This window comes from Lates calcarifer, linkage group LG14 (assembly GCF_001640805.2).
Source record: "Lates calcarifer isolate ASB-BC8 linkage group LG14, TLL_Latcal_v3, whole genome shotgun sequence".
In the NCBI taxonomy this organism is placed as follows: Eukaryota; Metazoa; Chordata; class Actinopteri; family Centropomidae; genus Lates; species Lates calcarifer.
The window spans coordinates 4,480,266-4,496,543 of NC_066846.1; the positions used below are offsets into that span (position 1 = coordinate 4,480,266).

General features: G+C 39.5%; 3 protein-coding genes across 8 annotated transcripts; all 3 read right to left on the minus strand.

Annotated features, from left to right (window-relative positions):
* Positions 1–740: 740 nt before the first annotated feature.
* On the minus strand, positions 741–2,975 carry LOC108879424 (placenta-specific gene 8 protein-like). Of its 2 annotated transcripts, XM_051075708.1 has the most exons (4): positions 2,934–2,975; positions 2,388–2,526; positions 2,102–2,268; positions 741–2,020 (listed from the first exon to the last, which is right to left on the minus strand). In XM_051075708.1, exons 2-4 carry the CDS (start codon positions 2,500–2,502, stop codon positions 1,802–1,804), a joined length of 501 nt encoding a protein of 166 aa, XP_050931665.1. In that variant the 5' UTR covers positions 2,503–2,526; positions 2,934–2,975; the 3' UTR covers positions 741–1,801. The 2 variants fall into 2 exon arrangements, with proteins under 2 accessions (XP_050931665.1, XP_018526205.1); XM_018670689.2 differs by lacking the exon at positions 2,934–2,975 and having other exon boundaries at positions 2,388–2,923.
* Positions 2,976–3,090: 115 nt separating this feature from the next.
* Positions 3,091–6,622, minus strand: LOC108879427 (cornifelin homolog A). 2 transcript variants are annotated; one of them, XM_051075606.1, is made up of 5 exons: positions 6,054–6,622; positions 5,436–5,546; positions 5,013–5,145; positions 4,453–4,607; positions 3,091–4,001 (listed from the first exon to the last, which is right to left on the minus strand). In XM_051075606.1, the coding sequence occupies exons 3-5, from the start codon at positions 5,116–5,118 to the stop codon at positions 3,882–3,884; spliced, it is 381 nt and encodes a 126-aa protein (XP_050931563.1). In that variant the 5' UTR covers positions 5,119–5,145; positions 5,436–5,546; positions 6,054–6,622; the 3' UTR covers positions 3,091–3,881. The 2 variants fall into 2 exon arrangements, with proteins under 2 accessions (XP_050931563.1, XP_018526207.1); XM_018670691.2 differs by lacking the exon at positions 5,436–5,546 and having other exon boundaries at positions 6,054–6,613.
* A 1,023-nt stretch (positions 6,623–7,645) lies between these two features.
* LOC108879428 (placenta-specific gene 8 protein-like) lies at positions 7,646–14,755 on the minus strand. Of its 4 annotated transcripts, none has more exons than XM_051075604.1 (4): positions 14,614–14,755; positions 12,367–12,468; positions 12,059–12,186; positions 7,646–8,202 (listed from the first exon to the last, which is right to left on the minus strand). In XM_051075604.1, exons 1-4 carry the CDS (start codon positions 14,663–14,665, stop codon positions 8,038–8,040), a joined length of 447 nt encoding a protein of 148 aa, XP_050931561.1. In that variant the 5' UTR covers positions 14,666–14,755; the 3' UTR covers positions 7,646–8,037. The 4 variants fall into 4 exon arrangements, with proteins under 4 accessions (XP_050931561.1, XP_018526208.1, XP_050931562.1 ...); XM_018670692.2 differs by having other exon boundaries at positions 12,059–12,213; positions 14,614–14,748; XM_051075605.1 differs by lacking the exon at positions 14,614–14,755 and adding an exon at positions 13,908–14,112.
* Between the last annotated feature and the right edge of the window lie 1,523 nt (positions 14,756–16,278).

Consider the following 16,278-nt stretch of genomic DNA (forward strand, 5'->3'; position numbering starts at 1 on the left):
GATATCAGAGATGAACGCTGGGTTTTTGATGACTTCTATATTTTTTAATTGATTTACAGTTTGGCATTACTCTTGAATGTGAATGAAAGAGGCACCAGTCTCCCTTTTTACAAGTCCCTGTGGGATCAAAATGATTTTGAAGCCGTTATTTTAAGGTGAAATAGTTGCATAATATTACTTTAAAATCAGTGGTTTGAGTTAGTAATGGCTTCGTCACCCAACATTTAGCATCTGTCTTATTTGTGTCCCGTCATTTTAACTTTTTTTGTCTTTCCATTCACGTCCACTCATCTAATAGAATCAGCACAAGACAAGCTGTAAACAGTAGGCACAGAATTTTACAAATGCAGTTAATTCAGCTGAGATTGTTGAGGAAACCTCAGGGAGAACAGGGGAAAAAAAATCCAAACCGTGACACATTCAGGGAGTGTGAGACGGGAGTGGCAGGGAACGAGGGAAGAAGGAAGCGGCAAGGTCACACAGCGGAGGGAAAATAAAGTGATTACAATAACAGCACGAGTCACTGTTCAGCAGCCATATCAGTAGACTGCACCCTTCCCCTCCTCTCCTCTGCCTCTGTGGAGTTATGTAAACCTGAGCCTGTGAACAGCAGTCAGTTTGAGGTAACAGTAGACCACAGAGATAAAGACATGTAGCTTGCGGCTTTGATAGCTGTAGTTTAAATGTGACATGCATACAGTATGTTTACCACAGTGACATACTAAAGTCCACGAAGTAAGTAAAACCAAACTAACACGTGACTTTATTACTGTGCAGATCAGGATTATATGTACTGCAGTTACCTTCAAATAGTCCTCAAAGGCGCAATCTCATAAATTCTCTAAGACACATTCACAGCTACATGCAGTAAGGTATGCTGGTACCCTTTAAGAACAGTGATCACATGATTAGTCACATGTGTACTCAGAGCAGAAACAGCCAATCAGACACAAGATTTCACCCACAGTCCCTCTGACATTCAAGTGATTCTGTAACACAAAGAACAGTAATACCCTGTGAAAATTGACTTTATGTGTAAAATCCTTATTTTCTCCAGTAGCAACACATAGAGTTTACAAGTATTGTTATAGGAATTGTAGGAAATTGACTGGAATTTGAAAGAAATCCAAACTGGAGAGGGAGGAAGTCTGCTGCTGGCAGAGAAGTTACAGATAAAAAAATTAGAAAGTGAAGTTTTTCATCACACCGACAGGTCACAGTATTAAAAACCAGTCACTAGTTTAAATGCTGTGGCTGTACAGCTGAATGGTGTGTATGTGTGTGTGAAGTAGCCAGTTAAACAACTGACAAAAAAACAGAGGGCTCATATTTATTTAGACTGGGAACAGTGCTGACATTTTTCAATTTTAGGGAACTAAAATTAGTCCTACCTCCACCAGCACATGAGATCTATTCCTGAAGCTTCTTGCACACCCTCTGAGTGAGGAGTCCAGTATTTCATTTGAGAAAGGGAAATGTCTTACAGTGAAATAAAACAAAATAACTCAAGCTTCAGATTCTACACATTCCAAAGGCTGTAAGTTTTATTTATGGAGACAATCAAATCATTCATTATCATTATCTTTCTATCACACTGGACTGTGTGCACATATTTGTCTTATCATTTTCCCACATGCCTGCCCCTGACATGTTAGGACAGCTCTGCAGATGTTTTATATCCTGGAGGAAACAGGGTGACATTCCTGGATATTGAAAAGTTGATAAAATTCTCTTTCACCGAAGTCTAAAAGTGGACCCAAATATGTAATATAGATTAGCAGAATTAAAAGCAAACAAGTGGTTACATGGCCCTGGAGGTCAGGACCTCAGCTGAGATCATTGGCTGAGATGTGACAGCTCCGAGCTCGGCGTTCATTACATACTGTTGGACACCCATGTACGCTGGCTGGGCATTGATGATTGTGAGAGTCTGTTTGCGTCTCTTGATCTCTCTGGCTATCTGGCACCACGAGCAGGTGTTGCAGAAAGTAGCATACATACAGTCACTTGTCATGTCTTCCTGAAAAGAGACACAAAATATGAATAGAAAGCCGTGAAAAAAAAAGAAAAAAAAAACTTCAGAAAGTTTTTCTAAACTCACCTGGATTCCATAGCGGCTGCGCACAGCAACTCTCATGGACATAGACACGGGGGGAGTGCATGGTTGGGTGCTGAGCATCATATCCAGCAGGGGGAGACAGAAGTTCTCTCCAAACGTAGACATGGTGCTGCAGGTGAAGCAGGGAAAACACCAGCAGGCAAAGCAACCTGGAACAAGGTTCTGTAGCTTAAAGTCTCAAATGTCACTATTTGCATGCACCAGAGGAAGGCAAACACACAGTCATAGTGGAAAACTACAAAATGTGGCTGCAGAGAAACAGACTTACAAACATCTAAATCACTGCAGCAGTCGCAGATGCCGGTGCTCCACTGATTAGAGTGGACAGCAACCAGAGTCGGAGGCTGAGGCTGCTGATTGTTGATGAACACATTTGTTGCCATAGTAATCACTCAAATAAGGAAGGCCTGAAAATGCAAACACGTAGTATTATTTTTCTCATGGGACTCTTTCGACATTCATTGCACCTTTTCAAAGTCAACCTCAAGCCCAAATATCTGAAGAACTCCAGAACTTTTCCTTCCTTCAATTGTTCTGCGTCATGATACGGCTCATTTCAATCCCCATCGCAGTAATCACACCATTTACTCACATATCTGGCATGTTCTAACACTTAGTGACAGTTGTTTACTGTTAATCAGAACATTTTTACAAGCGTTTCACATGAACCTGGAGGCGGTGTTAATATAAACAGCTGTTCAACGTGTCCATATACTAGATCATCAAGCCTACTGTCTTCAAATACAATTTCTGTGCTGCAGTGTTTTCTGTTTTAGAGTTTTAGATTGTGTATTTTAAGCTGTTGAACACTCACCTGGTGTTGGAGCGTCTTTGTGGACACTGGGTTGATCACAGCGAGCAAATGTTGGCATTTAATGCTCTAAGGCATAATTTAACTTTGGCAGATTTGCATGTGTGGTTTGCATATGATAGCACACACTGAGATTTAATGTGCTTACCATCACACAGGGTTTGAGATGAGAGTTTTATTGCACTGTTCAAGAGGACTCACGTACAGTACCCATGTTTTAAATACAAAGTACTTAAATATGAATGCATATGAAAAGCTCCAGCAATTAAAACAGAAGGAAAAATGGCGTACGTGCTACTGGAAAATAGGCTAAAAGTTAATAAATTATCAGGATGTAATAAAACATCTCCACTGCCTCCAGCTATCAGTTATGGTATATTGTAAATACATAATGTGTAGGTAAGTATATAGTATATACCAGTGTTTAGTCAAAGATTAGCAAAAATTCAAAAATTAGCTCTAGCTCCAAAAGCTAGCAACACTTATGGTAAAATTAATACATCCATACATATAAAAATAAGCCCATATATAAATATACACACACTTCTGAAGGATAACAACCGATCAAAGAGACCAAACAATTAATTATAAAATGGAACATGTACAACAATTATCTGGTGGTGATGGAAGTATAAGAATAAAAATATATACCTAATTCAGATTTTAAGATAATAATAAGGCAGTTTAACCAGAATCATCATCAGTACACTAGTATACCCCTCAGTGTCACAGACTCCTCCTCATTAATAACTGTTAGTGGACGTCACAGAGGCCCACTTATCTCTCTCCCTCGACCCTCATGTGCTGATCTTTAATCAGCTGCTCAGCAACATTCCACGGAACCCTCTGTGGTTCCAAATACCATGACAGAGCCCATGATGAAAAGAAGAGAGGCGTCTGTTTGACGTCTGTTTCGCTAATGATGACCCCGGGATAAAAACTCTGCTCTCATCAGGCCACCGTGCTGACGAAGGTGATGGGATTTGCCCTTGTTTTGATTTCTCTTGCTATCTGACACCAGGTGCAGGGCCCGCAGAAGCAGGCGTACACGCAGTCGTTGCAGATCGTACCCTGCAAGGATGGAGACACAGTAATAGGGGGTTGGAGCGATGGAACAACAATCGTGGAATAAAACCAATGCCTCCAGATCCTAATACATGTAGGGTACGTATTTATTTGCATAGACTCACAGCTCTATAACACAGCTGATTTTTTTGCTGCCGTCATTAATCACTGTCAGAATCTACCTAAACAAATCAGCTAGAACAAAGGTGTTCGCAGGAACACAGTGTACTGTAACTCTCTTTAATGATTATACTAATTCCTGTGAACACAAATACAGACTGTGACAGAGCGCTAAACAGGTCTAACACTCATCAGAGATCAGATAAACAGTGAAGGCAACACTGACTTTTATGCTGGCGAACACTACACTTGTAAACACTGACGCAGTTGAAGAGCATTTTATTCACACACATGGATAGACAATTGAATGGCAGTTTAGGTAGCATCATGCACGTACCTCAATCCCATATCTCTGGCGTACTGACACCCTAAGGGCTGTGGTCATGGGTGGGATGAGTCCAAAAGCATCCAGAAGAGGTAGACATAGACACTCCCCGGCCTCGTGTGCTGTCTTACAGGTGAAGCAGGGAAGGCACCAAAAGGCCAAGCAACCTGTGGAAAGGCAACCAGGTCACGCCAGGAGTAGTAACAACACAAATTCTGTTTGTGAACTTTTAAACCTCTTAAAGGTGTGCGCACAGTTTTATTTTTGCACTAAGTAAAAATGTAAACAAGGCAGAGGATGAATTCAAAGATTCAGTTTTGAGATTTGATATCCTGCAATATGTGGATGCAGTTAGTTTGCATTATCAAAATGGAGCATGTACAGCAATGTCCAAATACTTCGCTCCACCCAGTGATCTCCAATCAGCCAATCTGTTGGCATTCCTAACCCCAGATCAGTCTAAATGATCGGTATGTTTTCAATGTCATGCACGAGAAAAGAGAGAGAGATCAACACATGGACTCACTCTGTATACCTGGTCAAGTTGCATTAAAACAATCCTGTGCACTCACATTGGGGCAGGTCCTGGAGGCAGTCACAGATGCCAGAGGTCCATTGGTTGGTTACAGTGGTTGTGATGAAGGGCCGGGGTTGGGTCACGACCATCTTATCAGACATGACTTAAGATTTCAAAGAAAACTGTAACTGTGAAGACAAATCAACAGAAAACATGTAAACACTTGATGAGTGGTGTTAAATGACACGGAAAGAGCTTAAAATGCGTGGATGTGACATGTAAAAAGTGGCGTGCTATTTAAACGCAATACCATGAGAGCACATTAAACCCTGACAAAGGCTTTTCTTGTCAAAATATGACTGTAAGAATAAACTTATATATAATGGGCTGTTCAGCTTTGTTGGACCCTCGCCGTCTGGTAAAATCATTCTAGCTGTAAGTGTAGTGATATATTTCAGATAAGTAAAAGGTCACATACTAAAGTCTTTTGTGGGTTGCATAATTTTTTCCACATCTTCCTTCAAACCCACTGGATTACTTCAAATGTGCACAGTCAGGAAGTGTTAAAGAGATGTCTTTTTCTTGGATCCTGAAATGCAGACATGTTTTTCTTCCAACAGCAAAAAGTCACCAAAATCAGAGCATAGTCCCAAATTATTACAGCATATAGGAATGTTTTAGTCCAATATGTCATCAGTATGACTGGATTTAACACAGTGGACATAGCTGATGTTATTAGAACCAAAGTTTTTATGTTTTTACATTTGCAACACAGTGGTTGATGGAAAGGTCTTTATGCAAGAGCTTCTGTTTTTTCGAAGGGTTTCATAAAACCACAGGTTGCATAATTTCCTGGACAGTGAAGGCATCATGCAATTCTTCACCTCAAGTTGAAGCTTCAAAGTCATTCCAAGCCTATTCTCATTTAAAAAATCTTTTAAATCTGATAAGTATTTTTTAAACCATGTCCACAGCTTAAAATAGAAACCATATACATATATAGGTTTAATTTAGCTGATCACAGCTGATCTGCATGCTCTCAATATCTCAGTATTCCTGTCATGGCTCTAAGTCCTCACTAAGTGGATTGTCTTACCTTACTGTTTTTCCAGGAACAGGGAGCAGAGTTTGGTCAAATCAGAAACCTGGATGACTGATGAATGTGCAGGGCAGTGTGGCATCTTATAGAGACAGGACAGCAGACAGGATGCATGTCACTGACTGGTCCGTCCAGTCTGACGCATCTATACCTTTGACAGTCAGACATCAGGACTATCTGACCGTCACGCATCCTTTTAAATCCCAGACGTCATCATGCCACTTAATGACCACATATTTAAAGTACGCTAGTCAGTTCTTAGATAGAGATATGTGATAAGAACAAAAGAGAATGTCCCACAGTGTTCATCCTCTTCGCCTCAGTGACACGTGGCTCTGTGCTTTTGTTTGAATGTTAGAACAGTCGTCGTCACATTCGCAACTTGTTGACTTTGCCATCCTTCCTTGGATTCACATTTCCTTACTGTTTTCAGATCAGAATTGATGTCAATTCAACCAAACAATTCAACACAAAATATTTGGATTTTTGTATCATAACCGTGAGGCCCATCTGAAGCCCCACACCAGCTGGAAGGATTGGAGCAGGAAATGGAATAATAGCACAAGTAAAGATGGAATATTTCTGACTTGAGTAAGAGAAGTTGCGCCAAGACATGTTTGATTGTTAGGAGGTAGCAGGTCACGTCACTGGTTTGTGGCAAATGTCTTAGTGGTTCATCAAACTATTACTTTGTCACTTAAATGATCAAAAAAAAAAAAAAAAAAACAGTTATGTGTTTCAAAATGCGAAAGCGGCTTGAGTCCTGGAAAGCCAAGCTTTTTGGTAGTTTACAGTTTCTCGTAATATTTTGAAATGATGTTAAGTGTTAAATAGTAACATCTGTTGCAAAACCTGTGTTTGTTGGACTCCGTCTGCCAATGATTCAACAAGTCAGTTTGTTTAAAAGAAATGAATGTTTTCTGTGTTCTGATTCCCTCCCCTTTCTTTTTCCAAGAAGCTGAGGTAAAAGAAGATAAAGTGACAGTTGTGAAAAGGAAGATTAGATTGCTTAATTAGATGTGTCAAACAAACATCTTTATTGCAAGTAATTTACTCTAACTTTTGGGATTGTCATGTTTTGTCTCCATGTCCTTCACTTGTCTGTCACAGTGCCTCATTGGAGTCTAAAAGATCTCAGTAATGACCTCTGAAAACCACCAGCTAAACTTTTTTTTAGTAGAGCAGCAAGTAACATTTTCTCTCCAGTACACTACTTGAAGAATGATACAGAATACTGTAAGAAGTCCTGCATTGATAACCCTACTGAAAAAGTACTATCAGATAAATGCACTTAAAGAAAAAGGTAAAATAACTTGAACTAACTCTGAAGCCAAATGGCTCCAGTGACTGATATTTTTATTCATGGCATTTTAGTTTCATTTAGCTGGATTGATCCAGTCATTCTCAGCCTGGAGATGGACTCCCTCCATGGGGTCACAAGATAAATCAGAGGCGCTGTAAGATGATTAATAGGAGAAAAAGCTATGTTTTGCTGCATATACTATATTTTAACCTTTGCTTTTTTGTGAAATATTAGGGGTTTTTTTTAACTTTTGGGGAACAAACTGTTATTTGAATAAAACAGCAGCTAACAGTAACTTGTACTTTATTTGTTTGTTGTGTAAAATCTTAATATGAAAGGTAATCAGTAAATAGTAGTAGAAATTGTTGAGTAAAGTGCAAGCATCTCAAAACTGTACTTAAGCACAGTACTTGAGTAAATGAACTTACTTTCCCCCACTGAAGGAGTATGATCTAATAAGATGATTGGTGACCCAAGCTAACATGAAAATGACTTTTATCACAGTTCTTTCACTTCATCTTTGGACAAACTGAACTTTCCTCTCTGCAGGACACATTGTGTCCCTGCTGAATTATCAGAGGTAACAGGGAGTGGCTGCAGACCAGAGGAAGTGTGATTAAATCAACTCATGTGCTCTGGAGGACTGGTGGTGGGTCAGGCCAGAAGAAATGGATGTGTCTAGACCAAGTGCGCCCCCTGCAGGGAGGTCAGGGCGGTGTATCTGGCTGGTGAGGAGGAGGTGGAGGCGTGGGATGCTGCTCTTCTCTTCAGCTCTCTGGAGATCTGGAGCCAAGATAGAGGATAGCAGCAGCAGCCGTATAGGCAGTCGCTCCACACACTCCCCTGTAAGACACACAGAGAGAAGCCTGAACACAGGTGGGAGGCTCGAACAAAAGGTGAAGATTTGCATTTAGGTGCAAAAAAAGACATTTCTGCTGCTATACAATGCTGCACTTCAGTGTTTCATGTGCCTGTCGTACTGTGTTATCAGCCTCTACTCACATCCTTTCTAACCAACTGTAATACTTGAAGTTAGTTCCACTATTTGACAGTAAACTTTTTTTTTTTTAATTTCATAGTTTTTTCCTGCTTACTTATTTACAAATTAAGTAAATATGGCAATAACCAAAGTGCAAAAAGTATTCATGTATGGTAACATACAGTTTCTAGAAGTTAGCTGACAGTGTATTTGTCGGTGTAACAGTAATAATCGTGCTCTTCTGTTTCAGTTATATTCTCCCTCTGAGAGTTTCTTGCAGTCAAGTCTGTGCTCTTGGCAACAGCAACCACGATGAAGAGCATGTCAGTAAAGTCAAGATGGAAATGTTGGTGGGTGAGATTTGATAAATCAATAAAGTCTGAGAGACACGGTAAGAAGGCAGGTGCTGCTTGTTCCATGTGCAGCCTGTGCATGTGATTTCATATGCTGAGTCAGCACCGCAACTTAGAGCCAAATGAAGAGAGAATGTCAGTTTTCATTGCTTACTATTACTTGTATTGTCATCGCTGCTGAGTCAAAACATTCTACTTACATAATGTCAACTTCTCAAAAGAAAACCAGCCTTAAGTTTGGCTTGATCAGAATGCATTCGTGACAATCATGAAACATGCGACCTGTAAAATCATACAGCCTCACTGTAAATTCAATGTGGAACATGGACATAACCAAGTACAATAATTCTCCACGCGCAATCATCTTTACAGGTCCATGGATCTGAATTCAACTTTTGATTCCAATATAACTGTGTTATAAGTGCTAGCAGGTAGACTCATAAGAGCAAAAACAACAAACAGGTTAAGATTTACACGCTTGTCTTTCTTGAGCAACAGTACCACACTTTGTCTCCATTGTGCTGCCTCCCCTGTGAATTCAGTGTGGGAGGGTGACATTAACCAAGATTATCACTTCGCCAACCAACATCTTTACAGGTCTGGAGATCTGAATGCAACACACAACCTTCATGATTTGAATTTTCCTGTACAATACGCATAAACAGAGAAAAATATAACATCTTAACTAGCCTACTAGTTTGCATTGATATGTTGGAATGATTTGTCTGTCCAATTTGAGTTTCGAGACACCCTTACAGGTGTGAGTGCTAAAGGAAACTACAAGGCATACAAAGGATACAAAGTAAAAAAGAATTTTTGACACCCCCAAAAAATGTAAAAAATAAAATAAAATAAAAAAATACAGAATGTCTGCAAATGCACCATTGGTAGCACAATCAATTCAGCTCATTTCATAGAAGCTATACACTGTATCTGTAATGCAACAAAACTAGGTAATTTAGGCTTTTTATTTGGTGTGACTGCAAGGTTAGCACTAAGGCTAACAATATGTAAACACTCCCAAGTCAGAACAAAAGGTGTTTTGCCAGTTCTACCTGCTGACATTGTGCAAATACAGCATGCGCTAAATGCTAACATCAGTCTACTAAAATACTCACACTGACATTGCTAACACACTAATGTTTAGGTGTAATGTTTTCAGTGTTCACCATCTTAGTTTAACATGTTAACATTTGTTACAGCCAATGGGAGTGTTTTTAGTTTTACCAATAGGCTACTTTGTCCAACCAAATTAAAACCATGTTGGTAGTACTGCTCAACTAAAGACACGATTACTTTCAGAAAATTAAGACAGGATAATGTAGTAGTGTACACAGGAACAACAGAGTATGCAAAGAGAGATGATCCAGAAGTTTTAATGCATATCCAAATTGCTGAAGGTAGTGTGTCTGTCAACAGTTTTATTCTCATGATACACACTGTTGTATTGTCTCCGTCCACCCATGAGAGAATTGTTGCCGTGCTTTACCAAACAACCTACATGCTGGGACTTGTTTTCATAAGAACTTCTGGCACCTTCCCTAGCTCATGCTCTGCAGTATTGACAGCGATCCACGGCCCACTCCACCTCCAGAGAAGCCAACATTACCAACCACCTCCTCCTCTCCGATGGCAGCGCTCCAGCTTCTGCCTGCCTGGCCTCCAACCACTCCCACCCCCTGCCTTATCTCTCTTTCTCTCCACTGTCCCAGAAATCTTTATCCAACGTCAAACTTACACTTTGACCCTGCCATGTGCTGTTACATGTGCAACATCTGTTCTGTATTTTGCGATGTGCACTCATCAGTGACGGAGACCTGATGTCTGTTGAGATCTGTGGTCGTGCAAGCAGGTGTATGGGTACTCACTGTGGACAAACAGCACAGCAGTGAAGCAGTGGGTGGGAAGCCTGAGCAGCTTGCTGTATCTTAAAGGCACTAACAGTTTGTTGTTTATTCATTAAGATATTTATAGTTGTAGGCCAGATTTGTTAATTTAATAAACATGTCCTGATTTCACTACATCCTCACCATATATCTAAGGTTTATCTGATGTTACTACATAGACTCAAAACATTGCTAAAGTAATAAACAGTCATTACTGTCACGTACCGATGTTGCAAGTATTTCCCCTGTGTGCTGTTATTGTGTTTCATCACTGAAATGTCTCCATCTCCTCAGCAGCAGTCATGATTATTCAAAGCTCCAGCAGCTCTGTGTAATTGAGCTGGGGACACGGTGTGGGTGCGAGTGAAAGCAATCAGCTGCATTGTTTGAGCCGGTGTTTATCACGACATCACAACTACAGGGGCCACTCCACTTGACTGGAAGAATTTAATCACAAATTTAACTCTTGCATATCTGCCCCAGAAAGGAAAACGTCTCAGAGAAACGTACGGCTGCTTCATTTCTTCCTCACAACACTGACAAAGAATGGTCAGAGCTACCTGACATAAGCTGTCAAGTTATCTGTCAAGGATTTTTAAACGATTGTTGTAATTGCAGTGTAGTGGTACCTGTTGAAATGATATCACACCACTGGCTTTGTTTGAAGACAGTGACAATCTTAGTGTAAACAGCTGTCGTGTTTCCCACTGGAATCAATGTAAAGAAAAACAATGGAGGTCAATGTTTTTGGTTTTTTTTTACAAGAAATCCAAAGCCTGTAACCATTTGTAAAGACATACTGTCCTCTCTGTGTTTTATATTAAAGGATCTGTTCACCCAAATTACAAAAACTTTCAAACGTCAAAAGATTTCAACTCAGTCTTGAACCATTTTTGAACATGTTAGGAGGATCACCTTTTCTGCCCACACTAAACGGATCAATCAGTTGACTACTTATGTGTGTCATGTATGTATGTCACACTGAATGAGAAACAGACAGAAAAGATGAAAATAACAATATGGAGCCATTTTTCAGCAAAGTGTAACCTCACAGAAATGCATTCAGGCAGTAAATCAGGAATCTCCCTAAAACCCTTTCAACTAATCTACAACCAGTTTGAGGTTCAAATCAGCCATAATTTGAACCCGACTTGGCCTCCTCTAAGCAACACGTTCCATCAGATGAGGTGATATCCTTTGAAATAATGCTGTTCAGCCAGACAGTAGAGTTCATAGATCACCACTCTCTGTTTTCCCTCTCACCCATATAAAAGTGCATAAAAGTGCATCTGTATCAAACCACACAGATGCACTTTTAGTTGTTGAAGTTTTGTTATGTCTGCCCCCAAGACCTCTGCCACCATCCCAGAACAATGGAAGTAAATGTAATTGTAAAGTGGCATTTGAAATTTTTATCTTTACAGGAACAATGTCTAACAATCCAGCTGAGAACTACATGCAGCAACTAGTGATGTATTTACCTGTATGCCATATCGTTCTCTGACAGACGCCCTCATGGCGAGAGAGGCCGGTGGTACACAGCCGATACAGTCCAGCAGAGGCAGGCAGGGACAAGCACCAACTGCACTGGTCACTTTACAGGTAAACACTGGGAGGCAGCACAGGGCAAAGCAGCCTGAACACACACATATATACAGTAGGTCAACTCAGAGTACAGCTACTTAACAACACCAACATTTCAGAACATGCACTTTATTGCTGTGATTCAGCACTGATAGTCACATATAGTGTAAGTCCACAAACCATTTGTGTTATTCTGTGTACTTACAATCCCCTATGTCTTTATGGCACTCACACAGGCCAGTGCTCCACTGACTAGCCTCATGAACCCTGCCCTCCGGCTGGACCTGGACCACCCGCCGAGACATAGCTGAACAGTCCAAGACGATAAAAGAGAAAGAGGTGAGGAGACAATTAAAATATCACCACGTAAAATAACAGTTTTTACATATTCATGGCCAAATCTGAAAATTATTGAAAAAGTTAAAAATGATAAGTTGTCTAAATGTCCAACTCATGGGACATTTCAAACAGTAATATTGTTAGATTATTATTATTAGAATACTTCTCAGAATACAGTGAATTAGGTTGAAATTATCCAGATAATATTATTTTTCCTGATTTGCAAAAAAAAAAAGGAACAATTATTATGTAACCCTGGCCATACAACACATTTAGCAAAGACATTTTTTAGGCAACATAATGGTTTTCAGATTGTTGTTCACTGTTTACTGCCAACACAAAATGTTCAAACAGAACATGTCTGAAACTGCTCACTGCCAACACATTTAATTTGTTTTCCTGGAGAATCTGCTCCTGGTGACTAAAACATGATTACTGTTTTGTATAGTTCATCTTCCAACAACTTAAAGTACATGATGGTGATGGATAATAACAATACCATCATTTTAGAGTGCTCTATCACAAGTAAAAGTTCAGCATTCAAAACATCAATGTTATTATATATAATATTGGTTTATTATTACTGATGTATTCATGTACAGTGAGAATCTTTACGTGGCGTCTAGTCAAGATGGAGCTAGTTTTACTTGTTTTGCAAACTGTGGTTTCATTTAAAACAGCACTTTTTTCTAATAAGCTGACACTGTTTGTAAAATGTTAATTTGTAAAGTAATGGGGGAAAATGTAGTGGGGTAAAACTGGGAAATAATAATAATAATACTCAAGTAAAACCCATGTAACACTAAGTTATACTCTTTGTTATTGATTATTAGTTTGTTTTTGGTTAGGTCAACAGCTCCTGAATTATAAAGAAGGACAAATTCAGGACGCAGATGTTTCCTTGGTGTGTATGTGGCAAAGCACAATACCAGTAAATACAACTAATATGAGTTCCATAGAAGTTAAAGTGACTATCTGATGAACATAGTTGCATTCAAGGGAAACTGCTGGGAACACTGATTGCTGCCCTCTGTCATCTACACAGTCTGTACACATCACACCAGTCTGGGAAAAAAAGCATCAATCTTTGCATCTATGACCCATAATCCTGAGCCATGACTGAAGCAGTCATTTACAGGAAATGACAGTTTCAGTTCAAAGAGCAACGGTCCAGTGAACAAACTTCCACGGCCCTCACTCACACAGAGGACTAAACACTACTGTCTCCTTACCTGAGTTATTCTTTAGCTGTGCTCAGCCACAAGCCAAACTCAGAGGAGAAAAAGACTCCAACTGAGCTCTCCTTTTTCCTGTCTATGGCTCAGACTGCTGCACTCTGAAGAATGAACTTAGGTCTGGCTAAAAATATGTATCCAGGATTGTTTTGATAAAGAATAGATAACTTACCTGCTTCAGAGATTAGTTATCAAAATCCTTTAAAAAGCCACTACTGGGCACAGTATTGTTATCTACTATGTTTTCCCTCTTTCTGTCTTCTCTTTTTGACTTTTACATGTGTGTGTGTGTGTGTGTGCGTGTGTGACTTTGACTGCAGTGTTTTGGTGTAAATATGAAACCGTCAGATAAGATGGGTAAACAAGGCACTCTCTCCTCATGACTGCTGACCTACAGTATTTTGAGTCATCAGTGAGAGATCAGCCGATGTCTAAAAAGTTATCCTGCCACCATGTATTTAAATCAATATCCTCTTTATCAGTTAATGTCTGTGTGGAAAGGCAGAGCAGTTTGGTTTGAGGGTTACACCACCGGAAACTTCTAATCTGTAACAGTTGAGTAAGAAATCACAGAATGTTGTCACAGAACACTTTTATAAATCAGAGCTGAATATTGTTGAATTACGTTTTTTAAAAAAGTGAACCACGTTCAAATAAGCAGTAGTAAAAACCCATAATGATCTATAATGTATCAGGCTTAAAGCACAAGAATCGGACAAGCAATGGAATTTCACCATATGAGATTGCATCATTTGTAAGGTTTTCCAGAAATCATTCTCACTGAAGCACCGCAACAACAAAAATACCTCTACTGTGATATCTGATTTTACATTGTCCATGCAACAGAGATTAGAAAAGACCCACTGAGTTAATCCTACCCCTATCAGGCAAAGAATGTCTCCTCTTCCATGAGGGCCGGAGCTGACACATAAGATCATAAGGAGATTAACGGAGGTGACATTGTTTGTAGCTAGATGGTAGATAGGTGTCACTGCTACTCAGGAAAGCAGGACCTGATTACTCACTGTGTAAATTAACAATGATAATTTATGTAAGAGGAGATGAAACAGATGGGGGAAGTACAAGGATTCAAAAGACTTTGTCTTTACTTGGTTACTTGACACAAGACAAAAAGGTATCACTTTGTGTAATACAGTACATGCAGTACATCTGACAACCCTGATGATTGTTTCACAAAGACGAGTAGATATAGAATTAAGGCAATAATTTAACATTTTGGGAAATATGTATTTTTTGCTGAGAGTTAAATGATCAGATTGATATCAGTCCCATGTATATAGTAAATACTGTATGTACCTGGAACTGGCAGACGGTTAGCACAGTTACATGGCACATAACCGCCCCCACGAAACAGCAAATTCTCCTCCTCACAGTTTGGTTTTTTAAGTGGTGAGCATTAGAGGTACTGGGAGGTGCATTTTGTTATCCTCTGACAAAGCCACAAAGAAAGAAGCAAAAAGAACTTTGTAATAGAAAATCTTTATTTACAATGTACAAAAGGTTACAGACATCTTTAGTATATTACAGGAGTGATGTGATGTAAATCCACGCGTAAATCCTGGTGATTTAATATGTTTTTCATGTGACATGGGATGCAGTGTAATGATTAATGGCATGTGATGATGCAGTAATATGGTAATGTGATCTTGTGTGATGACTTATGATACATTGTGAGTTATGTACAAGGTCCTTCACTCCTACTGCAGAATTCCACTCATTCATACCAGGGAGATTGGAAAACCAGGATACCATGATTTGCAGCCTGCCTGAAACTGTGGATACCCTAAAAAATTAGGAGAGGAAACAAAACATGGAAATACATTAAATACCTTTAGTAGATATTAACAAAGAGCCACACACCCACATGTTACATTTCACTTACTTTCTTGGTTTTTTTCACTGCACAAGCATCTGATCAGATCATTTATCTCTTCAGGTTTTTTGGGCATGAGCGGGCTGCGACACCTTTTTATTCCATTGGAAAAAACTGTAATGAGAACAGAGGTGGTCACTGAAATTCACACCACTGAAACTTGTTTGTCTGCTTTGATTGACAATATAGTATTGTGTATAATGGCAGAAAATTCAAGGGGAAAAGGCTTCAGATATATAATCAGTCGTTTTCAAAATAGGAGTCCACAGTACAGTGTCATAACAGCCTTGAATATCAGGATCTTTCTTTGTTTTTATGCGTATTTTCATCAGTGCAAATTTTTAACCAAATCATACGACCAACAGACACTCACCTTTACACCTGCACTGGCGGAGGTGCTTTTTGGTCACTTGGATTCCAGCAGATAAAGCTATACACAGTGGAAAAAGACAAATAGTAAGAAATCATTTATGTGGAACAATAATACATCACCCATCAACCCACTTACAACACCCCTGTAAAATACAAATTCACTTATTGACAGAGAGGTGGGTCACAGCGTGAGCAGAGTCAGTTATTTGATCTAATGCTGTGGAGTAAAACAGCACAAGATGCATCTGTGCTGAAAAAATGAAAGTACAGATTCTCC